At 55.5% G+C, this 20,459-nt stretch overlaps 1 protein-coding gene across 7 annotated transcripts in view; it reads right to left on the bottom strand.

The window, feature by feature from the left end:
* Positions 1–1,378: 1,378 nt before the first annotated feature.
* The window catches only part of PTPRF (protein tyrosine phosphatase receptor type F), an 81,860-nt gene continuing 62,779 nt past the window's right edge, over positions 1,379–20,459 (bottom strand). For 2 of the 7 annotated variants that reach the window (XM_036893202.2, XM_057500125.1), the window contains 20 exons: positions 19,857–20,435; positions 19,117–19,214; positions 18,680–18,933; positions 18,503–18,596; positions 17,772–17,993; positions 17,260–17,414; positions 14,530–14,645; positions 10,847–10,879; positions 10,018–10,115; positions 7,067–7,190; positions 6,719–6,894; positions 5,878–5,997; positions 5,402–5,556; positions 5,031–5,316; positions 4,757–4,935; positions 4,420–4,546; positions 4,089–4,214; positions 3,675–3,829; positions 3,454–3,589; positions 1,379–3,083 (listed from right to left, as the gene is read on the bottom strand). In XM_036893202.2, the coding sequence (XP_036749097.2) occupies positions 3,015–3,083; positions 3,454–3,589; positions 3,675–3,829; positions 4,089–4,214; positions 4,420–4,546; positions 4,757–4,935; positions 5,031–5,316; positions 5,402–5,556; positions 5,878–5,997; positions 6,719–6,894; positions 7,067–7,190; positions 10,018–10,115; positions 10,847–10,879; positions 14,530–14,645; positions 17,260–17,414; positions 17,772–17,993; positions 18,503–18,596; positions 18,680–18,933; positions 19,117–19,214; positions 19,857–20,435 (3,302 nt within the window). In that variant the 3' untranslated portion in view covers positions 1,379–3,014. The remainder of the gene's footprint in view (positions 3,084–3,453; positions 3,590–3,674; positions 3,830–4,088; positions 4,215–4,419; positions 4,547–4,756; positions 4,936–5,030; positions 5,317–5,401; positions 5,557–5,877; positions 5,998–6,718; positions 6,895–7,066; positions 7,191–10,017; positions 10,116–10,846; positions 10,880–14,529; positions 14,646–17,259; positions 17,415–17,771; positions 17,994–18,502; positions 18,597–18,679; positions 18,934–19,116; positions 19,215–19,856; positions 20,436–20,459) is intronic. The other 5 variants (XM_036893205.2, XM_036893206.2, XM_036893210.2 and 2 more) reach the window with 3 other exon arrangements.

Genomic DNA, 20,459 nt, shown 5'->3' with positions numbered 1-20,459 from the left:
TACTTGCTCTCTGGTTTTTGACAAGTTAATTCCCATAAGCCTCAGTCTGCTTATCTGTGGGAAAAAGGGTCTGCTCTGCTGCACTGAGTGATTATGGCCATAAAACTCTTTATGCAGAGCCTGCCTGGCACAGTTCTGCTCTTGTTCAGGTGGCAGTCTGATATTTACCCCTCACTTGAAAATGTTTAATGTCTCATCCTTTTATTTAGCAATTACTCAAATTTAACACCATCAAGAATTATGCAACGATGGTGTCATTTGTGAACAGACATGTGCCAGTTGTGAATCAGGTGCTGGGGAACCAAGAAGGGTCTCACTCCACGGTTTGGTCATTCTCAGCCCTCGACAGTGGGGTGTGGTGAGGCCTGAGATGGAGGTGGCAAAGCATGATACAGAGGCACTTTACCTGCCGGGGACACTGGCATCCCTTTCATGATCAACTCAAATGCTTTAGCTGCATCATCTGGCTGCTTCCAGCCTACCTTCTCACCCGTGATTTGCTACCTGTCACGCTGTGCTCTTACAGCTTCTCTTATTTGTTGGTCTGTTTCATACTTCCAAGCCTTTGTACAAGTTGCTCTCTGGGTAAGATGTTTTTATCCCTATCTTTTTTAAGGAAACACTTCTCACACTACGAAATACTCAGAATCCAACTTCCGTCACCTCCTCCGGGAAGCTTTCCCTGCTCCCATAGCACAGACCCATGGAGTCGTGTGCTGCCTCAGGGCATCCACAGTACTTCTGTGTTGGGCTTGCCATGACTCTACAGTCTGGTCATTGCTGACTTTCTGTTCCTCTTCCCCACTTGTTCTGGGTCTTGTCTCTGTGCCTCCATGAGTTCATGGGTTGACAACCTGGTAGGACTTTTGTCTGATCACCAGTGGAGAGGCCAAGGGTTCAACAAGTGGGTGCTGCTGTGTCCCGGGGCCAGATGGCCATACTGTGTCCAGTATCCACACTGAGAGAATTACTAGAGTCCCCCTAACCAATTTCTGTACTGTTAGACCCTTCATAGCTACAGTGCCGTCCCTCTCCTTATGGCAGGAGAGGGAGGAAAGGTGATGGGAGAGGAGGAAGGCGACCCAGAACACCCCAAAGGGGAGGGGAGGCAGAGGGTGTGCTCCCAGCCTGGGGAGCTGGGACCCATGCGGGACGCTCTTCACACTCTGGGAGCTCAGGCCTGGCCCCTGGTGGCTCAGTTTTTGGGGTTTATAACACTCCTGAGAGCAGGCAGCTATGCTGGGAGTTGCCTGTCACAAATACTCAGGACAGCCTCGCTGTCTCCTTAGGAGGAGGAAATCTCCAGAACCTACCCCTAGGTACCGATTTACAGAGCCCAGACTCTTTGGTTCCAGAAAGAGCTGAGACAGAGGCCCGGTTTGTAAGAAATCTGATTATTCAAATTTATTACCATCAAGAATTATGCAATGATGCTGTAGTTTTCTTAACAAATAGAAAACAGACTGTGTACAACAGTGAACTCTACAGCACTAGCATCCACAAGGTAAAAATGAATGTTTCATCCAACATTACCAACCCTGGATTGTTGATCTTGACTGAGCCTAGCTAGATCTGGGGACATCTGCTTCACGTCCCTTGGCTACAACAGCTATGCACCCTTCCCCGCCCGCAGTTACCTACCTAGACAGTGCTGCCCAGAGGAAGAGGCCCTCTCCCTGCCCCTCAGCAAGCTGAGATAATAAGGATTGATTATAGTACCATTGAGAAAAGTCCAGTAGTCTTGCCACATTGGTTTATGAGGGCATCTTGAAGGAGTGGAAAAGAACAGTTCTCAGGGGCTTTGAAAACAGCTACAAACCAGGGAGGGAATCATCTGGCCCCTGCTCTGAGGCCAGACATGTGCTACCAGGACCACTGGCCTGGACCTGAAGGGCCAGCATGCCCCTGCTTGGCCCTGAGGTGTGCGGGGCGTGGCACACACCCTGACCTGTGTCAATCGCCTTGGCCACTTGGCCAGACCCACAGCCTACCAACACCACGCCACACCGCAATGCTGGGGGCAAGAGCAAGGCTCTGAGGGCCCAGAGGTCAGCCCGGCAGCTCCCCTGGAGCCCCAGGCACATAGAGCCACCTCCCCTCTTGGAGGTTTGAAGCAGAGGCCAGGGGGATGACTCTTTTTCTTGATTTTTTTTTTGAAATTATTTTGTTTTTTGTCATTGCTTTTTTTAACCTTTGCAAACACGATGGTGATGAGGAATGCCTTGCCAGGCTCCCTCAGACACGTCTGTGGTTCTGGGCTGTGAATGTTAAACACACACTGGAATAGACAACTGGGGATGAGTGTTTCCTATCTCTTCCCCACCCACCACTGTCTGTGGGGCCTAAAATAAGGCTCTTAAGGGAAAACAAACAAAACTTGAAAAAAAAAAGTGTGTTTCCCTGCATTTGGCTGAAACAGGATCTTGTCTGAAGGGCTGGAAGAACAGCCGGATCAGGGATGCCTCCCAGGCCCACGTCTGGGCCTCTGCTCAGGCTGGTGTCCCCAGCTCCACACATGAGGAGGGGATGTTCTGTCCTTCCACAGTAAAAGTCACACAAAAGAAGGATCCAAAGTGAACTCAAGGAAGAAAATGGAGTAAACCCCATCCCCCACAGCGGCCCATTCTGCAGTTAAGGATTTGCAAAAGGAAAATTCAAAGGGAAGAGGCTAGAATCCCTCAGTTTACCCCCACTTAATGTATAAAAAAAGGAGATTTTGCCCCCATCCCCACCCCATGAGAAGAAGCATGAGAAACGCAGCAGCAGGGCAGAGAGCTCGAAGCGGGCTCTGTGAATAGAGATGGGCCACAGTGCCTGTTTGCCGGCCCACCCACTCGCCCTGGGCTCTCTGTCTGGTGTGGTGATGTTCCTGAAACACTGTAATCCTGGTGAGCTGTGCTCTGCCAGCAACAGCATCTGTGCAGGAGGGCTGGACGATGGTCGGTATGGCTCAGAGGAGCTGGGTCCCCTCCGGAGCCCCCAGATGGGGGCAGTGGAGGAGAGGGGAGCAGTGGTTACGTTGCATAGTGGTCAAAGCTGCCAAGGTACTCCAGGGCTGCACGGTAGCACAGCTGGTACTGGTCCTGCCAGAACAGGGGGATGGTCAGAGTGGGCAGTGCCAACTCCCCTGACACACTGCCAAGGGCACTCACACTGCAGCTGGTACTGGAACCAGATTATCTGCCCCAGGCAGTATCCAGAGCCTGAAAGAGCCTCTGAAGGCTCCTCTCTCCCTCTGCCCACCGCCCACATCTGCCTACTCTCCCCCTGCTCCTAGACCGTGCACTCATAAGGACTGCTCTGTCCAACCCTTGCTGGGAGCCGGGCACAGCACTGGTGCTCAGAGAAAGCTGCTGAGTGAGGAGCCCATCCAGCTCATCCTATCCCAGTGTGTCAGGCAGAGCAGGCAACGGTAAATGTTGGTGGCATGAGCCTGTGAGGAGCTCTGCATACCTCCGTCTGCACCATGGCCGGGCGCTGTGTGCGCAGAGTCTTCACGGTCTGGAACATGTCGACCACGCCCTCATAGCGCATGCGCTCCAGGACAATGCTCAGAGTGATGAACACACCGGTGCGGCCCACACCAGCACTGCTCAGGGACAGTCCTGGGTTAGGGGTCCTGCCCGCCTGGCCCACAAACCACACTTCCCAGCCCTCCACAGGGCCGGCCCCACCTGCAGTGCACGGTGATGGGGCCATCCTGCCCAAACTGCTCCTTTGTCTTGTGCACCTGCCCGATGAAGTCGATGAAGCCCTCACCCGTCTTGGGCACACCCTGCTCTGGCCAGTCTGTGAACTGGAACTGTCGTATTGTCCTTGACTGCCCATCCTAGGGAAGGCAGGTAGGGGATGCGGTTGGCACTTATGCCATAGGCTGCAGCCCCCCCAGGCCAGGTGGGGTAGTACAATGGCACAGGTAAGCACCCGTGAGACATTATACCCAAAGCCACCCTGGAGATGCACTCACACCCCCACATGTGCATTCCCCTCAGATGGCTGCAACTTGAGCAAGGGTACCATGCAGGCAGCCCCCACCCCACATATGCTCAGGCAGTGTTACAGAGAGGCTTTCATGCACATATACTCACCCGGGCATCAGTGACCTTGAACTCACGCAGGATATACTGGGGCATGTTGTACTCAGCCATTGGGTCAACAACAAAGTACTGGTAGCGAGCAGAGCGCTCTGCTGGCCAGTACTGGTGGCATTTCTCCTGTGGACAAAGGGCCCGGCCCCCTTGATCAGGTGGAGGAGCGGGGGAGGGGAGACAGGGTTCCAGAGGATTCTAGGGCTGGGCACCGTGGGTGGCGAGTAGGGGTCTGAGGCTATGCTGATGGGAGGCTGGCTGTGAACAGACAGAGTGAAGGGGAGGCTGGTGTGCTCCCAAGGCATGAGAAGGGCTCTGGGGGTGGGCTCACCCTGCCCATCTCCCGAAGCCTGGTCAGCATGACGATGATGGTGGAGTTGTGCTCCCATAGCATGCGCCAGAAGTCCTCGGTGCTCTCTGCCAGAGGCCCCTGTGTGGCTATGTAGGCCTTCTGCTGTCTGGGGTGGACATAAGACTGGACATGCTGGAGGTGCTGCTGCCCCAGTCTCCCCAAGACCACCTAGTCCCTTGGGGTCCCATCAGATCACCCCTTCTCCAGGAAGCCCACTTTGGTCTTCTGGACTGGCCCTACTCTGTTGTGCCCCTGGTCAGCCAGAAGCAGGCCTAGGTACCCATAGGGTGTGGTGGGTAGTCACAAGCGTGCTGACCTATAGCCATCCAGGAAGCTGGCATTGATGTAGTCGGAGCCCTCTACCCCACGGATGGGCTGCAGACACACACGGGTCAATTCATAGGGCATGATGTTCACCAGGCGGTTTTTGAACTTGTTGCAGGGCAGGTTGGCGCTGATGAAGCGGGATGTGTGAGCCTTGGAGCTGGCCAGCAACTAGTGAGAGGGAGAGGCTGGTCAGGCCTGGCTTCCCGGGAGATAGATCATCCCCATGACCCTGTCAGGGTCCTTGGAGCCACCCCTGAACCCACCTTGAACTCAAGCTCCATGGCAGTCACACTTTCCCCAGGAGGCACTTGGCCTAGCTTCTGGATGTGGGCATAGAGGTTGCGGGCAGGCACCTCTGTGTGTCCACATGTGGCGGCTTCCAGCAGCGCCTCATGTATGAACACGTACTGGTCCTCCGTCTGCACCATGTAGTTCCGCTGAGATCTCATGCACGTGACATGGCCATAAATGTCGACTGTCTTCTCGTGCTTCATCCGCTCCAGCATGGCATCAATAACGATGAAGCAGCCTGTGCGGCCCACGCCCGCACTGCAGGACAGGGGCTCAGCTTGGGGCAGAGGTCACCCTAGCTCCCACCCACCCTTTGGTGGCACTGCTCCCTCTCACCCCTCACCTGCAGTGCACAACCATGGGCCCTGCGTCTAGTGGGTTGCAGGCCTTGACCCGCCGCAGGAAGGCCAGGATTGGAGTTGGGTACTCAGGAACTCCATGGTCTGGCCAGGCCATGAACTGGAACTGACGCAGTTCTCGCTTCTCACTGGAGCCACTCTGGGGAGAAGAGTGGGGAAAGACGGTGTGACTAGGAGAGTCTGACTGCTATGGACTCAGGGCAGGATGATGATGCTGAGGCCAGACCCACTGCTCTTTCAAGGGACTCAGAAGCCACATGCAGCAGCCTGGGGCAGCCTTCAGGAATTCCCAGTAGTTTCCATTCATTCCACTCCCTGCACTGGCCATCACAGCTCTCACACACCTCTGAGCCCCTGATATCTGACACTGAGTTCCCACTTGACCACCCCCAGCACACCATGCTCAGACCACTGTCCTTATAGGGCCTGGGTGGGCGACAAGCAAGGGGCAGGGCCATACCTTGTGGAGTGCAAAGGTGCGCACAGTGTATGTGGCTAGCTCCACTGTGTCTAGAAGGGTCACCTGAATGAGGCCATAGGTTTCAGTGCCACGGGCTGGCCAGTACTGATCACACTTCACCTGCAGAGGGACAAGTAGGGCAGGAAGCAAGGGTGTTTGGAGGTGCCCAAAGGCTCAGGTAGGCAGGGGCCCCAGGGCAGAAGCAGGGCAGAAGATCCAACCTACCTGGCTGCAAGGCCCCCAGCCCCACCTCTCAGATCCACTGTGCCACACCCTTACCAAACCCTATCAGGTCATCATGCTACATGGCCATCCCCGCCCTAGCTGGGCAAAGGAGGGTCATAATTGAAAATTATTTATTCATGACCAGATAACACCAGGCACATTTTCTGCCAAATTTACCCATAATGTTTATGCACCATTTTCAAGCTCTGTTAATTTTATGTTCCAGTTGATGCTTTCAAGTGCAAAAGCAGACAACAGCAGTTCTTTCTACTAATTAACTTAGGAGATGTGTTAATGCCCCAGGAATACTCCAGCATCTGGGGAACATGTGAACATCTCGGGAACATGCCAGTAACTAGGGAACATATTAACATCCCCAGAAAATGACAGCATCTGGTGCAACATATTAACATCCTAGGAACCCATTATCGTCTGGGGAACATGCCTCATTCCAGGAATACCCAGCAGCTGGGGAACATAATACCCCAGGAAAACAATAAAGCTTGGGGAGTCCCTGGAGGAACTTCTTCCCATAGGAACAGAAAAAGTGCTGGAAGTCATCTGGTGGCTGAGTATTTCCCACCCCATTTCCTGAAAGGACCCTGCACAGCCCTACCCGGGACTTCTCCTCCAGCCGTGTCATCATGACCACAGTGGCTGTGCGCTGTTCCCACACCATCCGCCAAAAATCGCCCATGGTCTCAGGCAGTGGGCCCTGCGTGGCGATGTAGGCATTCTGCTTGCGGTAGCCATCGATGTAGTTGGCATTGATGTAGTCACTCCCTGGGACACCTATGGACAGGAAGGAGCCATGGGAGAGCATTATCCCAGGGCCCCCAGCCCAGCCCACCATACCTCAGAGTATCATGGGGATTTACGGGCCTCTTCTATAGGATGAAATGTCGCCCCAGTCAACAAGGAGGAGAGAACAAGGAGATGGGAAGGGGCCCTGCCCTTGGCTCACCATCGATGGAGGTAAGGATGACTCGAGAGTGGTCGTAGGCAATGACATTTGCATAGCGGTTCTTGGGCTTATTCACCTCCAGGTTTGAATTCTCCCACGTGAACTGCTGTCCAGGGTCAATGGACTGTAGGGAATGGAGGAGGCAGGTGATTGGGATAAGAGTTGAGGTCCACGTACTGCCCCCAAGGGCAACCCAGCCTTCCAGGTGATGCCCTCATCCTGCCTTGGTTCCTAGGCCACAGCCAGCCCCTCCTTCCCATGATGCCAGTGAAGGATGGGCAGCAGCTCCCCCAGCTGCGGAGCTCAGAGGCTGCCATGTTACCTGTCAAGAAGGCAATGGACCAAAGACTCCTCTGACCTTGGTACTAAATCCCCTTGCCCAACAGAGCAGGTGACTGGGGAGTGTCCCTCAAGCCTTGCACCCAGCTAATGAAATGAGTGCGGAGCAAGATGAAGCCGTGGCACCAGCTGTGCGGTGTCTGACATGCCGAGGGCTCAGCTCCTGCTGCCCTGCCTTGCCCAGCTCTCCTCCTACCTCTCTGGCTACTCCTCCATCTCCTCTCCTCTTCTGCCCACCTTTCTGTAGGCAGGACACAGCGCCTCCCAGGTTCATCCCCAGGCTCACGGCACTCTGCAGCCTTTGCTCTGACCTCATCTACTTGCAGGGTCTCACACCCATGTGCAGAGGCTGGCCCTAACCCCATCTGCAGCCCAGTCTCCCATGAGCAGCTGATCTGAACAGCCAGCAGCCTCCTGGACAGCCCCACCTGGAGGTCCCACAGTCCTGTCATTTCAAGCTGAGTTCATCAACTTCCTCTCCAAATCCAGATCTGCTGCTGGGACTCCCATCTCAGCGAAAGGCACCACTCTCCATTTACCCCCAAACCCTGGCCAGAACCCGCCAGTCATCCTCACAACCCCTCCATGCCCATCCTGGGGCTCCCCCTTCCCCTTGGCTCTCTCTGATCTGCTGCCACGGGCCTTGACCAGGCCACCCCAGCTTAGACTTGAGCAGCTCCCTGCCTCCTTACTTTGGCCCCACTCTGTCCTACCGCCAGAACAGTCCTTACAAAATGCAGATCTGATTATCAGTTTCCTATTTCAGTGCCTTCCACGGTTCCTCACAGCCTCAGATGGCAGTAACAACACTGAGTCTCAGTGAGAAATTATGGGTGCTTAGCACTGTTCTAAGCACCTGCATGTACTCCCTCCTCAAATCCTCCTATGAACAGGGTCTATTATCATCCTCCTTTTACGAATGGATGCAATCCAAAGTTCTCAGCCTAGCACATGATGCCCTCGTCCCCGTTTTGGCACCAGCCTACTACTCTCCACAGGACAGCATGCACTCTTTCATGAGACACCCCAGCACACCCCACCCTTCAGCTTATTTTGGTGCTGTCAGCCTGCCACATGCATCTGTTGTACTTAACACTGGGGCATATGGTCATATTCGGTGTTCATTACCCATCTGCACTGTGCCCCCACTGACTGAGCTCCTTGAGGGCATTTGTCCCCACATCTCCAGCACCCAGCACAGGATTGGCACACAGTAAGTGTCTGACAATGTGTGATGACTGACTGACTGACTATTAAAGGTTAACAGAGCTATGAGATTAGCTGAGGGAAAGCCCCTGGCAGGCTGTGGTGGCCAGAGAAGCCTTCCTGGAGGAGGAGGGTCTTGCAAGGAAAGCTCAAAATGGAGGAGAGAAGCGGGCAGAAGGTGGGAAGGGGGAACACAGTGAGCCTAGACAGTGAAGCAGAGAGCCTCATCAAAGGAAGGGGAGGCATGGGACGTGGGACTGGGTGAGTGTGGACAGAAGACTGCAGGAGACCTTTCCTCCATGAGAAAGCACTCAAAGCAGGGAGCCCAACTTGCCAGCTTTGTTACCCCTGCAGCAAAGCAGGGCCCCAGTGGTGCTCCAGAGGTAGAGGCAGCATGCTTTCCTTGCAGCAGATGCGTTCATCAATTTGCCTGCCAAGCTCAATTCCCTCTGTGGAAACCTAGCCCACAGTTCTTGCAAGGGGAATCTTGGTACCAAGGGTGCCACACACAGCTGAGGGTGGGTATCTGACTACAGGGAAGCAAACTCACAGGCTGGGCTGAGCCAGCCCATTATTTACCTATCCATCCATCATTGATGGAGGGTTGATCCCGGGCCAGGCCTGTGCCGGGAGTAGGCCCAACAGTGGGGACGGTGGCCGGATACCTTCATGTGTGATCCTCTATCACCTCCTTCTCTAGCAAAGCCTTCCCCAGCTAGGGGGTCTAGAAGTCCTCAGACTCCAGGCTGAGGGAGCTGTGTTCTGAAGTCTGAGGCCCCAGCAGGCAGAAGTCCGGGCCAGGGAAAAGCGAGCATGTGAAGGGCCCTGAGCAGCACCAAAGTAAGCTGAGCACCTCAAACACCACACCAGGGGTTCCCGAAATCCCCATCTCTGTGATCTGTGCCACTCTGAGAACACATGTGAGCACACACATGTGCAGGGCAGGCCTGGGTTTGAATCCTGGCTCTACTGGTCATTAGCTGTTTGACCTTGGGCAAGTCACTTCCCCTCTCTGAGACTCAGCTTCCTCATTTGTAAGATGGAACAATAGCAGTACCATTTCATGGGTTGTGGGGAGGACTGAATGGGAGGATGCATGCAAAGTGCCTAGCTTGATGCTGGCCTACAGCAAGCTATTGTTATTCAATGTGTGTGTGTGACCTTCAGCCAGCCTCTGTTAGCATCAGGGCATGAATCTGAGGGCCAGATCTGGGAGGCTTGGAAGGGCTTTGGCTGAGCCCAGCCTGTGAGGAGCCAAGTTCCCCACTTGGCACTGCTTACCTCTCCAATCTGTGCTCTGGGAAAACCTGGAGCCCTCTACCCACAGCTGGGACCTGAGGCAGGACAGGAGCTAGCATGGGGCTAGGCCTGGGCCAAGCATGTGGTGGGTAGGGGGGACATCTCACCTCATACTCCTGGGAGAACTTGAGGCCGTCATTGGCTTTGAGGCGCTCGATGTTGTCTGCCAGGTCAGTGATGGGGATGGGTGGGTGGTCTCGCATACCTGGGAGGGAGGAGGCACACGCAGGTGGGGTGAGCATGAGGCCTGAGCTGGGCGGCGGACCAGCCCTGATGCATGTATATGCACGTGACACGTGTGACCATGGAGCACTGGGTGCTGGTGGCATGAAGACAGCGGCACATGCGGTGGCAGGGATGGTGGAGCACACAGCGGCTGGAGGGAGGAAAATGTGTGTGCTGTGAGCACATGTGAGCACGTGTGTGACACGGCACTGAGTGGGGGTACGGGGCCCTGCCTGGCGGGTTCTTGAGAGGGATGAAAGGCTTCCTCCCTCCCGGGCCAGGGCTGGGAGCCCAGCTCACAGACAGTCCCCCTGCCCCTCAGTGGCGCCAGTCACCGTGGGAGACTTGGTGACATCGTCCCCACACGAGTATGTGGTTGGAGTGGTCACGAAATATGGAGACATGGCGGAGTGACACGGAAGAACATGAAGAAAGAAGCGGAAATGAGGAAAGCGGTGTGAAACGGGGAGAAGGGCGACAGGAGAGGGCCCCGGAAAAAAGCCAACTGGGGCAGGACAAGCTAGGACGGACTGGTGAGAGGGAAGGACAGGAGGGTGAGGCAAGATGAGGAGACAGCAAGAAAGGGGGAGAAAAGAGAGGAAAGGGGACAGAGGACCCAAGGAAGGAGGACAGCGATGGGGTGAGAAAAAGTGGAGTTAACAGACAGAGAAGCCAGAGTAGCCCCCAAACATGGGAACCTGGAAAACTAACTTGAGATATTCGGGCAACTGGGGACACTGGAACCTGCAGAGAAAACAAAACAAAACAGTGGGGCGAGAGAAGAAAGGCCATTAACCTCTGTGGTCACACTGCTTTCAGGAAAGGCGGAGGGCTGTGAGGGGGGCGCACTGCAGGGCAAAGGGGAGGGGCCTGGGGCTGCCGGGCAGGTGCACCCACAGGTCCTTCTGCCCCCATGAATACAGCCAAATTGCCCACCCAGAGCTGCAGCGTCTTGGGGGCCTCTTTTAATGAGTAAATTCTTCCAAACCAACCCTCCACCTCTCTGGTATCAAAATTTGACCTTGGCTATATTCAGATGATTTGGCAAAAGGGAAGTAAGTGTGCTTTTATGTTAGAGAGATGAGGCATGTGTGGCAAGACAAGGGAGGGTAGGTCTATGCAAGGACATGCAGAGGACAACTGTATTCTTTTAGTTTTTCTGTGGGTTTGAAAAATTTTCAGAATAAAAATTAAACTATAAGGAAGAAAAAAGTTCAGAAAATTAAAAAAATGTGAGGGAAACCCTCAGTTGTGAAGAGTGTGGCCATCCCTGTGCCCGTCTGTTGTCCCTTATGGTCCCTGGTTCACCCAATACTCTGAGGGCTGCCTTCATGCTGGGGACCGCCGTGTCCACAGGGATGCCTCTCCCTGCCACTAGCCTTAGGTCCCTGGTCTCTGCACCTCTGGCGGCCCTCACTGTGCCCCTTCCCATGCCTGCCCCCACGGCCTCCTGCACCTCCGGACCCCTGCTTCCGTCCCTCTGCACTTACCTTTGCCACCACTGCAAACCTCCAATTCTTCACCCCCCTTTTCCTTTCAGATCCCTGCAATTTCCCTCTGGCCCCTGCAGCCACAGGGATTCCAGGTCCGTCTTCTGGGCCCTCACACTGCTCGGCACCCACAGCCAGGACCCGACTTCTCTCACAGCCTTGCTCTGGCCACTTTCCCCGAATCTCGGAGAACACGGAGGGCATCAGCTGAGAACTCCGGCAGCCTGGCCCTTACATGGACTCCACCTGCCTCCTGCCCGGGCCTAGAGCTCAGGGGCTCCCTGCCTCCCTTCGCCAGGCCACCCCCCCAACCACCCGAGCTCTGGGCATGGCCGTCCTGGGCTCCTGTGCCATCAACGGGCACGCCCACCCTGCATCTCAAATGCTCACTCCAATGACCACTGTCCAAGAATCATGTCCATACTGGAAAAAAGAAAAATCTTTTTTGATTCCACATGCCTCTCTCCTCTCTTGCCCTCCTATCTTGCATACCCTGGCCTCTGAAAGGGTTTCTCTGCCTACTCATTCCCTACTCTACTCAAGCCACCAACTGCTTGTGCCCCCAAGACTTGGTCCCCACCCTGTGTCCCAGCTCCCAACTGCCTAAGTCAGCGTTCCTCCCGGGGGGTCTGCTGCTACTCTAAGTCACCAAATCCCCCTCGTGCACAGCCCTGCCGTGGATTCTGGTTACACGCTTGTTCTTCCTCACTCTCTGGCCACTCCTTCTTAATCTCCCTGGCATTCTTCCTGACCTCTCTTTTCCTGCTCCCCCTTCTCCTGGGAAAGCCCTTCTGTTTTTGGGCTTTGACCACCACACACTCCTCAGCACCTGCCGTGCCCGCAGTTTCAGCCCGTTGTCAGTGCCGAGGTCCAGACCCACAGGCCTGGTTACGGCCTGGAGCCCCTACTTCATGGCTCACCCAGCAACCATGGAGCCACCATTCTTGCAGACCCTGCACCACACGGAATCAAGCCCAAGCCCTGTGGCCTATGCCCTCCTCCCCTACCACTCTGCTCCACACCCAGGTCCTCAGCGCTTTTCGCATGTGTAGGTTCCCTCTAGTGTCCCTCCTCCATTTCCCCCCTCCAGTCTGTCTTCCACACAGCACCCAGAGTGGTATTTCTCAAGCATAGTTCTGGCCCGTTCTCTCCCTGCTAAAAACCTGTAACGCCTCCCTGTCCACACTCCTCATCCAGCGCTCAGATTCCTCTGTGACTGTACCTCCACCTTACCCTCCAGTCCTGTTTCTGGGCTCAACATCCCAGCGCCAGAGCTTTTGAACGCTCAGTGCCTCTGAGCTGTTTCTGTACGTGCTATTCCCACTAGAAGGGGGATTAGCACTCTTTGCTCAACTAATGCCCACATGGTTTGGCATCCCCTATTTGAGGAGGCTTCTCTGTCTTCTAGGCCCCTAACATCCTGGCACTTTGATTCCTCACAGATACGATCATGCCAGGTTGTAACAGTCTGCTGGGTCTGCCTGGCTTTCTCTCTCTCTCAGGGCATGTGCCCTGGGAACTCAGCAACCATGTTGTGAGAGAGCCTAGGCCACATGAAGAGGCCTTGTATGACTGTCACAGCTGACAACTCCAGGTGGGCTCACAGCTGACAATAGCATCAATGCCAGACATGTGACGAGTGAGTTATCAGAATTCAGGGCTTGGCAAACTTTTTACAGAAGGCCAGATAGCAAGTATTTTTGGCTTTGTGGATATAACTGTATCTATAACATCTACTTAGTTCTGACTTTATAGTGTAAAAATAGCCAGAGACAATATGTAAATGAACTGGCATGGCTGCGTGCCAGTAATACTTTATCTGCAAAGACAGGTAGTGGGCTGTATTTGGCCACAGGTCACACTGTGCTGACCTGTTGCAATGATTCTAGCTCCCAGCCTTCAAGTCCTCCAGCTGAGGGTCCAGACATTCTGGAATAGAGACAAGCTGTTCCTGCTATGCTCCTGTCTGAAGTTCTGACTCACAAAAATGGAGATAATATGTAATTATTATTGTTTTAAGCCATTAAGTTCTGGGGGAATTGAATATGCAGTAGTAACTGGCTCATGTATACACAAGTCTGTGGGTGTGTGAGTTCACTCACTCAGCCGTCTGTGTGCTTGCTTTGCAGGCATTTCAGCAAGAGCCTCTGTGCCCAGTACAAGGGATGGTGAGTGAATAAGACACAGTTCCTGGTTCTGCAGAGCTCAGACTGTCATTGAGGCAATTCTAGCCAGTGGTGAGAGGTGTCACGACAGAAGAAGCAGAGAGGTTCTGGGAGCCAAGGAGAGAGCACCCAGGCCTCTGCTGGGGTTAGGGTGGTCTGGGAAACTTTACCCAGAGGATGTGCCTGAGCTGTGTCTGCTGGGGAGTGGGGAGGGAGTGACAGTTTAGGTAGAAGGAACAGCCAGAGAGCCAAGTGAGAGTGGCTGGGAAGGGAAGGGCAGGCACCAAGCCCATGTCGGGGTTTCTTTGGTTATATAGTACATCTGGGCCAGCCTCCAGGAAGGGTCAGATGTGGGCACCCCATCTCAGCACGAGTGTTTGATGGGGCATTTCTCACCAACACACCCTCTTTAGCGTGGAGGGACCAGAGCGCAGGCCCAGGTGCTGGCTACCCTGTGGTTGGGATATGGATTCTAGCCTGTGTTTAGAGACCGTGATCAAAGATGAGGCAGGGCCTAAGCAGCTGGGCTTCCCCTGAGAGGCTCCCAGGCCCTGGGGCACCTGTCCAGCTATTGCTATAGAGGCTCCTCAGTCACATCAACAAAATGGATGGGTACAGGGAGAAGGGCCAAAAGAAGGAACAGGAACAGGAAATGGGGGCACGAGGTCAGGTCCCTTGGTGGAGACCCAGGGACCTGCAGGCTTGGGCTGAGGGCAGGCAGGCTTGGGAGCTGCCCTACCTGGGGTCTGGTAGTTAAGCCTCCGCATTTCCACAGGGTCAGAGGAGTGGGCCAGCAATGAGTCCTTCAGGCCAACTGACTGCTCGTCCTTGGATGATGGGGAGTGGGTCCTTTTCCTGAAGAGGCAGAGGGCAGTTGATGAGAACCTGAGGTCCAGGTGGAAAACAGAGATATATGGCATGGCTGGCTGTCACAGAACCCAGTGTCCACAGCTCTGTCACCCCCCATCCTCCCCAACCCATCCTGGGATCTCTGAGCATGGGAGAACCAGGGACAGAGCAGCTTCACCATGAAGAAAACAGGGTGGGATGGGTGGGGAGACAGCAGGAGTGGGGTGGGGAGTGGACAGAGGGCCAGCACAGTGAGGGAGGAAGAGGTGGTGGAGGCAGGTGGCTCCTTCCAACAAAGAGCAGGTCACTGCTGGGCAGTGGCTGCTGTCCCCAAGGCTGCTGTAGCTGAGGCAGCAGGAGCCACCAGGAATAACATGCACAGGGACACATAAAGTATACACACATCACAGAAAGCTGAGCCCCAGCAGTCTGGCTCTCAGTATCAGGATAAATGCCCAGAGCAGCAAGGGAGGGATGGAGAAGGTGGCACCCAAGCTGTGCAGAGTCCTCCCTCGCTGGCCTCAGCTTCCTTGTCTACAAGGACAGGGTCAGAGACGGACGACAGGGTCCAGCTGTTGGCAAGGATGCAGGGGCTGCTTCTACTCATTGGACACGTGTTTGGGGAGGAAGGACTTGTGTGAGTGTGTATGAGAGTGTAGCAGCACACACTTGCCCCTGCTCTGCAGCCAGTTCTCTTTGCACATACACAAGACTGTCTCTTTTAGTACTTAGGTCTCGGGGAACAGGGAGCACAGTGGAAGACTCTGGTGAGCTCAGTCAGTCTATGGACTGACTACATGGAGGGCACTGGAAGTCTGTGCTATGCCTACCCCTGGAGAAGGGGCATCCTCTGTGCAGGGTACAACTGAGAGAGGGACAGCTGCCCAGAGCCTGCTGAGCTGGCAGAAGCCACAGGCCAGGAGGCTTCTGGCAAAAGCACCGCCCCTCCCTGCCAGGCCCGAAATGTGTGCAGGGATAAGAAGTGAAGGGGGAGGCGTGTGAAGGGAGAAGGAATGACTCCTACCTTTCTTGTTTACTAGGTCCCGAAAGAGGCAAGGACAGAAGAAAGGAATGGTCATTGTTTCCACCAAGCACTCAGGCCCTCTTTCGTGACATGGGGGACACTGCAGGATCTAGCTATGGCACCCACATGGCATTCACGGGGAGGGAGTTGCCTCTCCTGACACATACCAGGACCCAGGCAGGAGTGGGAAGAAAGGAGAGCAAGTATGTGGAACACTCCTTGGGTTCCCCACCCACAGTCTCCATGCCCTGGACCAGGAGAGCCTGGCCCTCTTCTGCCTGGAAGGAGCTAACTCTTCAGGAAGGAGGCGCTGGGTCCAGCTCAGGAGTCAGGGGAAAGATGGGGTACAGAGCAGAGGAACTCATATGCAAAGACGTGTTAAGATATACAGACCGACACGTGTTCACTGACAGGTGTTCAATGACATGCCTTGTGGGCTCAGCCTTGTGCTGGGTGCTGGAAATGTAGGCCCAGCGATGTGCCCAATGAAGCATCACTGGGCAGATGGGGTACAGTATGGGAAGAGGTGGGGCCCTGGAGAACCTCTTAGGCGCCAGAGCCTGGAGGGAGTCTTGAAGGATGAGAAGGCAGCTGCCAGGGGGGGCAGAGGCAAAAGGCTGCAGAGTGGAGGGCACACTGCCTGAGCCAGCTGGGGAACTGTCAGTTCAACGTGATGATTTTGCAAATGGTGGCAGGGACCAGACTAGTCAGGCATTTGACTGTCAGGTTACAGAAGTTCAGGTTTTACTTTGGGAGCCACTAAGGAGGTTTTAAACTGAAGGTGACAAAGTTAAATCTTTGGAAATACCTTTCAGGATGGGAGGAGGATGAACAGGAAGGGGAGACTCCACAAGCAGGCGGCTACAACTATCATCATAGTGGAAGGAGTGCTGTGTGCCAATCCCCGGCTGTGCCTGCATGTGCATTAGCCCAGGGAGGGAGGAGTAGATCCCTCCTATTTAGAAGAGGACTTCCAGGAGACTCGGGGAGTGAGAAAGGAGGGCTGAGGGTGACGCCCAGGTGTCTGGTTGGTAACCGGGTAGATGGGCCCGTCCCTTGTGATAAAGACTGCAGGGGAGCAGCATTGCTGGGAAGGTTCAAAACACACTCAGGCTGGGACAGCTGTGGATGTTGGGGTCCCAGCCGGCACTCGTGAATGCCTGCCAGGCGGACTGCCTTGCACATGTGGAGCACCCTGGCCCGGTAGCTAGGTCTGGACCTCTCTAGGCCTAAGCAGGAAAGCCAGGCTGGGGGTCATCTGGGAATGGTGGCAGAGGGAATACTGAAGGTAGGAGACCAGGAGAGGGCAGTAACTTGAAGCTGAGAGACAGACAGACACACTCGTACCTACTGAAACACAGAGATACATGGATGGACGCCCTGAGGATACACGTGACCCAGCCTTCGGTGAAGCTGCAGCTCTTCCTCTCACCTAGGCTAACACACCCTGCCTCTGCTCTTCCTGGCTTCCCACCGAGCCCAGGGGCTGGGGTGTCGGCAGGTGTGGCTCCCCTGTGCCCACATGCACCATGCCTGGGAGGACCCGAGAGCCAAGGACAGCTAGCTGTCCCTTGGAGCTCTGAGCACAGCACTTACCTCTTAAACAGGAGGATGGCGATGACAATGAGGATGATGAGGATGACGGCCAGGACGGGGCCTGTCACCCAGAGCATCTCGGGCTCCTCCTGCTGCTGGGCTGGTGTCACCTGAACCACGATCTCATCGGAGTAGGGGCTGGAGGCATAGCGCTTCTGTGCGCAGTGGAGGAAGAGCATGGCAGTGAACTCAGTATGAGATCCCCCACCCTCTGCCCACCAAACCTGAAGAAAGGGCTCTGCGTCTGGGTTATGCTGGGCGGGCTGGGCCTGGTCTCTCACATCCTAAGCCTGCTCAGCTAAGTTCCTAGGGTTAGCTTAGGTCTGGCCTCCTGCATCCTAGGGTCTGGTGTCTTGAGATCCCCAGTGCAGGTCTGGGGTCTCTGGGGCTGCCCCAGGCCTGAGATCTCACAGTGTTTGTTTGAGACTGGCCTAGTCTCAGAGCAGGCCTGGGGCACATTAAGTATACACATATCACAGTGAGTGCTGCGAGCCCAGGCAGCTCAGGCAGACCTGGTCCATGGGCTCCTTGAGGGAGGCGAGCACAAAGCACTGGTAGCTGAGGTCCGGAGACAGGGGCCGGTTGTAGAAGCCCCGGTAGCTCTTCTTGTCTCCCAGCGTGAAGGTTTCGGGGAGCACATCCACCTGAGCAGCCACATATGGCTTCAGCCGCTCTGTCTGTCGCCGCCGCCGCCGCCTCTGCTCCCCATCGCCCTGCTCGATGGCCTCCAGAAGCTGACAGAGCAGAGCACAAGCATCATGCCGGGCCTTAGAGCATGTGCCCCTGGGCCTGTGGCCTGGGACGTTAGCTCCTTGGGCAGAGACTGAGGCTCACCTTCTGAGCCTGGCTCGGCCCTGTGTCCTTGCAGAATAATGCTGGACACCAATGCCACGGCTCCCCACCAACACAGTGAGAGGAGGCCCTCTAGGTACCCTGCCCCTTGCCCTAACCAGAGAAGGCTGGGTCCACACCACTGTGAGAAGAGTATGGTGATTTCAAACGATTCTCTGCTTCTTCCCACCCCAGGGGATCCTCAGCAAACCCCTCCAAGATTTCTCTGAAAGCCTTCCAGGAGTTTTGTGAAAACTCCTAGGGGGCCACCTCCGAGTCTCTCTCTTCCCAGAGACGGGGCAGCCAACCAGGGTAGCCAGAGGTTGATACTCCTTTTTGGAGGAGTCATTGGGACCACAGCCAGCAGTGCAGTGGGGCCGTCAGCAGTGCCACCCTGCCCGTCCCCTGGCACCTCGTCCAGCTCCAGTTCCTCAGGTGTGCTCCATCGTGGGGCCAGCATGCTCCCGCCCACACGGTCAATGGGCACCACCATGATGTAGAACCACCTGGACGGGCAGGGAAGGAGTCAGGACCGTCCTTACTCACGTCACCAGCCATGCCCTTCCTCCCCAAGGCCTCGTCTGCACACCTGATGAGCAAGGGGTCCTGCACATGGGGCATGGAGAGGGTGAAACGGCCATCCTCTATGTAGGCAGAGGCAGGCAGAGGCTTGTGTGGCAGGAGGTCAGGGGCCGTGCGGATAGACACGAGGTGCTGTAAGCCCCCTGCACTGCTGCCACGGTTCATCAGCACAAACGAGTACTCTGTGTTGGGCTGCAGGTCTGCGATCAGCTTCCGCATCGAGTGCCCGTCCACCTCCACGCTCTGCCCATTGTATAGAATCTGTGGAGGAGGGGGTAGGCAGTGCACTTGTGTGAGGCTCCCCATCATAGGACTGTAGGGCAGAGCATGTGTGTGCACCTAACCGGATCCTGTTATCACAAGCCGCACAAATGTCCTCAAACGGGACAGAAATGACACAGGCCTGCGTGTGTGCTGGGCTCTACCGGTCGTGGCCCCACCCACCTTGAAGGGTACAGCTGACTTATAGGAGTCAGGGACCTCCCAGCTGAGCAGCACAGATGTCTTCATGGCGGCTGCCACACGGAAGTTCTTGGCGAACACTGTGGAACATAAGGAGGGAGTCAGAGCTGGCTGGGGAACAGGGGTGGGTGTTGGGCCTGGAAAATTCCCTGCCACAGAGACAGTGATTGGGACTCAAGGGTTAGGAACAGCTGTGAGGACTGGGTACCCTATTCCCAGCCAGCTTCAAGTCACATGGCTTGGCTCCCAGCCCAAGCTCTTCCTCACAGTGAGCACCGAGCCAGGGTCAGGATCTCTGAAGTGCTTGGGTAAAAGCTGGAGCTCACAAAATACCAGGTCAGAGTGACCAGAGTCAGGGGGATTTGGTCATGAGAAGCATGTGGCCTCACACCGCAGCATGGTAGAGCATGTTCACTAGTCAGTGGTTGTGGCCCCAAGAGATTAGTGTTGCACACCCAAGAATGGTGATGCAGTCAAAAGAGATCAGTGGGTCAAAGTCACGAGAGATTGGAGAGTCACACAGCAGAGGTCAGTAGGTCAAGGAGAGCAGAGGTCTGGGGTCACACACCAAGAATGTGGCACCCATTTGCTAGAGGTTAGTGGTCACGGTCATGAGAGGTTGGAGGGTCACACAGAAGAGGCTGGTGGATCACAGTCGCCAGAGATCAGTGGGTCAAGGAGAGCAGAGTCCAGGGGCACAGCCCCACGCCCGCAGCACACACCTTGCTCCACAGGCATGGTCCGGGACTGGATGCTCGGGCTGAGCGGGCCGGCGCCTTTGCTGGTACGTGCGCGGACCTTGATGTCGTAAGTGGTGTCCGGCTTGAGGCCCGAGAGCGCAAGGTGGGTGTCAGCAGTGATGTTCTGCAGCTCCTGCTGGCTGTTGATGTCACGGTACACCACAGTGTAGTTGGTGATATGCCCGTTCCTCTCCGCCAGCACCGGGGGCTCCCAGGTCAGATCCGTGGTAGAAGTGGTCAGCCCTGTCACACGCAGGTTTTGGGGGAAGCCGCTGGGCACATCCTCAGGTGTTGTGATCTCTTTCTCAAACTCCTCACCTGGGCCAGCTCGGTTCTTGGCAGCAAGTCGGAAGATATAGGTGGCCCCCTTGTGCAGGCCAGTGACTGTAAAGTGCTGGTCGTCCTTGCCAAAATCCATGGTGTTGGGCCTTGCTTCATCGGCCCGGCGGTACTGCAGCCGATAGCCCAGCAGCTCGCCAGGCAGCTCCTTGGGTGGATGCCACTGGAGCAGGGCGGTGTTCATGGCTGTGGTGCTGACCATCATGGTGGGCCGGCCTGGGACTGAACAACGGCGCACTGGGCTCT

Source organism: Manis pentadactyla, chromosome 4, assembly GCF_030020395.1.
Source record: "Manis pentadactyla isolate mManPen7 chromosome 4, mManPen7.hap1, whole genome shotgun sequence".
Taxonomy (NCBI): domain Eukaryota; kingdom Metazoa; phylum Chordata; class Mammalia; order Pholidota; family Manidae; genus Manis; species Manis pentadactyla.
Note: the sequence above shows the minus strand (reverse complement) of the source record. Positions and strands in the feature narration are given on the sequence as shown.